Source organism: Oryzias melastigma, unplaced genomic scaffold (genome assembly GCF_002922805.2).
Source record: "Oryzias melastigma strain HK-1 unplaced genomic scaffold, ASM292280v2 sc03078, whole genome shotgun sequence".
Taxonomy (NCBI): Eukaryota; Metazoa; Chordata; class Actinopteri; order Beloniformes; family Adrianichthyidae; genus Oryzias; species Oryzias melastigma.
Window position 1 is genome coordinate 1 of NW_023419648.1, and position 2,609 is coordinate 2,609.

Consider the following 2,609-nt stretch of genomic DNA (forward strand, 5'->3'; position numbering starts at 1 on the left):
TCAATAATCAACAAGCACCTTACTTTACAATTGGGAATTAAAAAAACAACAACAACCGGATTACATAATTATGCTAAACAGTGAAATGAAGTAGTTAAGTAGTGGTGGGATTATATAAATTCACTTCTTCCCAATCCTTTTCAATCAATCAATCAAACTCTACTGACTTTAGTTAATTATCACAAAAAATGAATGAACCAAATGTGACATGAGTGTGTTTTATTTTTGTTTTCTATTTTCTAATCAATGCATTTAATTGTTTCTGTAATGAGTTTGAAATAATTGTTTTGTCCTGTATTTTTCAATCTATGCTTGAATTAAACCAATCAATCAATCAATCAATCAATCAATCAAATGTGAATGCTGCAAGCTAAATTTGGCCCCTGAAGATGCTAGTGCTAATAACTGAAGATGCTGAGATTGCTGAAGCTGATAGCCAGCTAAAATATTAAATGCAAATTAGCATAAAAAACTAAAAAAAATCCTAAATTAGCCACAACAGCTAGCATGTAGCTGAAATATTAGCTAAACTCTAAAATAGCCCAAAAAACCTCAATAAATGCCAAAATAATCCATAAATCTAGCAGAATGTCATTATAACTTTCATCTTTACTACACTCTGACTCCATATAATATAAAGTAACGACTATAATCGAGTATTAAATTAATCGTCGACTATTTTAATAGTCGATTAGTCTTTGATTAGTTGACTGATTGTGGCAGTCCTAATGCTAACAATTAAATAATTACAGTAAATCAAAGAACATACACCTATGTTAAAGGGTTAAGAAAATGACATTTTTGTCCTTTTTTCAGACTTTATTGATATAAATTGTTATTGTGATATAAGATAATTTATATTGTGATATATTTTCCAAATCGTCAATTCTGAGACATACTCTATCAGGTCATTCCTGGTCAAACCTTGTGAGAAATTGGGAATATTTAGTGGACGAGCTCCAAGAACCACATGGGTTTTTGGTGACCGGTGCTTCCTGTCCCGACTGCTGCACCTCCTCCACCAGAGGTGTTTGAACCAAGCTGGTTAAAGCAGACTCTGTTTCCTCAGAACTCGTCCGGCAGAGGAGCAGGAGTCCTCAGGAAGCATCTGGAGCGCAGCGACGTGCAGATTTTGAGCGTGAAGGAGCTGAACGCGCTCCGTGGATCTCTCAGCCAGGCCGTTCAAGGTGCTCCCACTTTTAAATCCCATGTAACCCCCCCTCCCCGCTCATGAAAACATTCTGATCTGGTCTTTGCTCTGTCAGACCTCAGCTCGGAGCTGGTGAGCTGCCTCCACATCCGCGACCAGCTGAGGACGGAGCAGGACGCCATGCTGCTGGAGGTGCAGGACCTGACGTCCCTGTGAGGCGCCGGACACCCGTCAAGTCAGTCACGAGTCCGAACGTTTCCTCCTTTTGCCTTCGCCTTCCACTGTTGAAAAGGAACGGACGCTTTTTGGAGTTTGGATTTGTCCCAGACTGCGATTCTGCCCCTCCGTTCACGGGAGGTTTCCTCAGAAAGAGTTTTGATCTCCCCTGCATCATCTCCGACCTCTGACCTCCCAGACGTTTCATTTCCTGCCACGGACGTCGGTCTGGATTTGCTGACGTTTAAGGAGCTGGTACACGCCGTCTAACTGCACTTTCAGGATGATTTTTAGGATTCTTTTCATTCATTTTAGCAAATCCTGAAATGATTTGAACTTTAATCCATGTGAAGCAAACACGATCTCGACATTTCAAACTGCTCTTTACTCACAAAGGGAAACTCCAGTGGCGGTGTTGAAGGTGGATCCGTTCAAGTTTAGCTCAAACTAAATGCAGTCAATCCTGATTAACATTTTTGTTTTTATCGTCGTTTTTTTACTAGTGTGACTAAATGTGATGTAAAGGAAAGTAAACATTGTGGTGGTAGGGACTGTTAATGCTAATAAAGTTTTAATGTTTTCTAAAAAATGTTTTCTTTCATTTTTAATTCAAGTTTGCACTCAAGGTTCAAGTAGACTGATGATCTCTGACCCTCCTCTGGCTCAGACGAAGGTCACCTCCACGTGTCCAGCTTCTGTCGTTATTTTTTAACCAGGAACTTGTGACGTGTTTGTGCAGACGTGTTTCCTGTTGATGGGAAACTTTCCTCAGCATCAGCTGTTCTTGTTTATTTGAAAGGGATGGTTTACTTCACTCTAAACTGGGCACTAACGCATTCAAATCAAACTTTATTGACACAACTGTGAGCTCAAAGTACGTCTATGCTGCTCCCACAAACCCCCTCCTCTCCAAATCTGCTAATGAGACAAAAGATGTCCTCAATGCTATTTTAAAATATTTAAAATCCAATATATTTTTCCTTCTTTTAAATCAGGGGTCTGCAACCTTTAACCCTTAAAGAGCCATTTGGGTTCATTTCTCACTGACAGCATCGAAGCAACACATTAAGACTCTAATTTGTGTTTATATTAATGTTACTATTATGACTATAAACTGACTTTTTTCTGGCATAATTGAATTAAGCATTTTTTTTTACTTGAAATAGTTTATAATTTTTGTCAGATTTCACATGACTTTCTTTCAAAATTAGGGGTGTTGCGGATCACAAAACTCACGGTTCGG

General features: G+C 38.9%; 1 protein-coding gene across 1 annotated transcript; it reads left to right on the plus strand.

The window, feature by feature from the left end:
- Nucleotides 1-1,069: 1,069 nt before the first annotated feature.
- On the plus strand, nt 1,070-1,955 carry LOC112141176 (schwannomin-interacting protein 1; the record flags this gene model as incomplete). Its single annotated transcript, XM_024264261.1, is given in 2 exon segments — nt 1,070-1,187; nt 1,266-1,955. Coding segments are annotated over 2 exon segments (219 nt in total), but the record flags the coding sequence as incomplete, so codon positions are not given.
- Nucleotides 1,956-2,609: the final 654 nt, after the last annotated feature.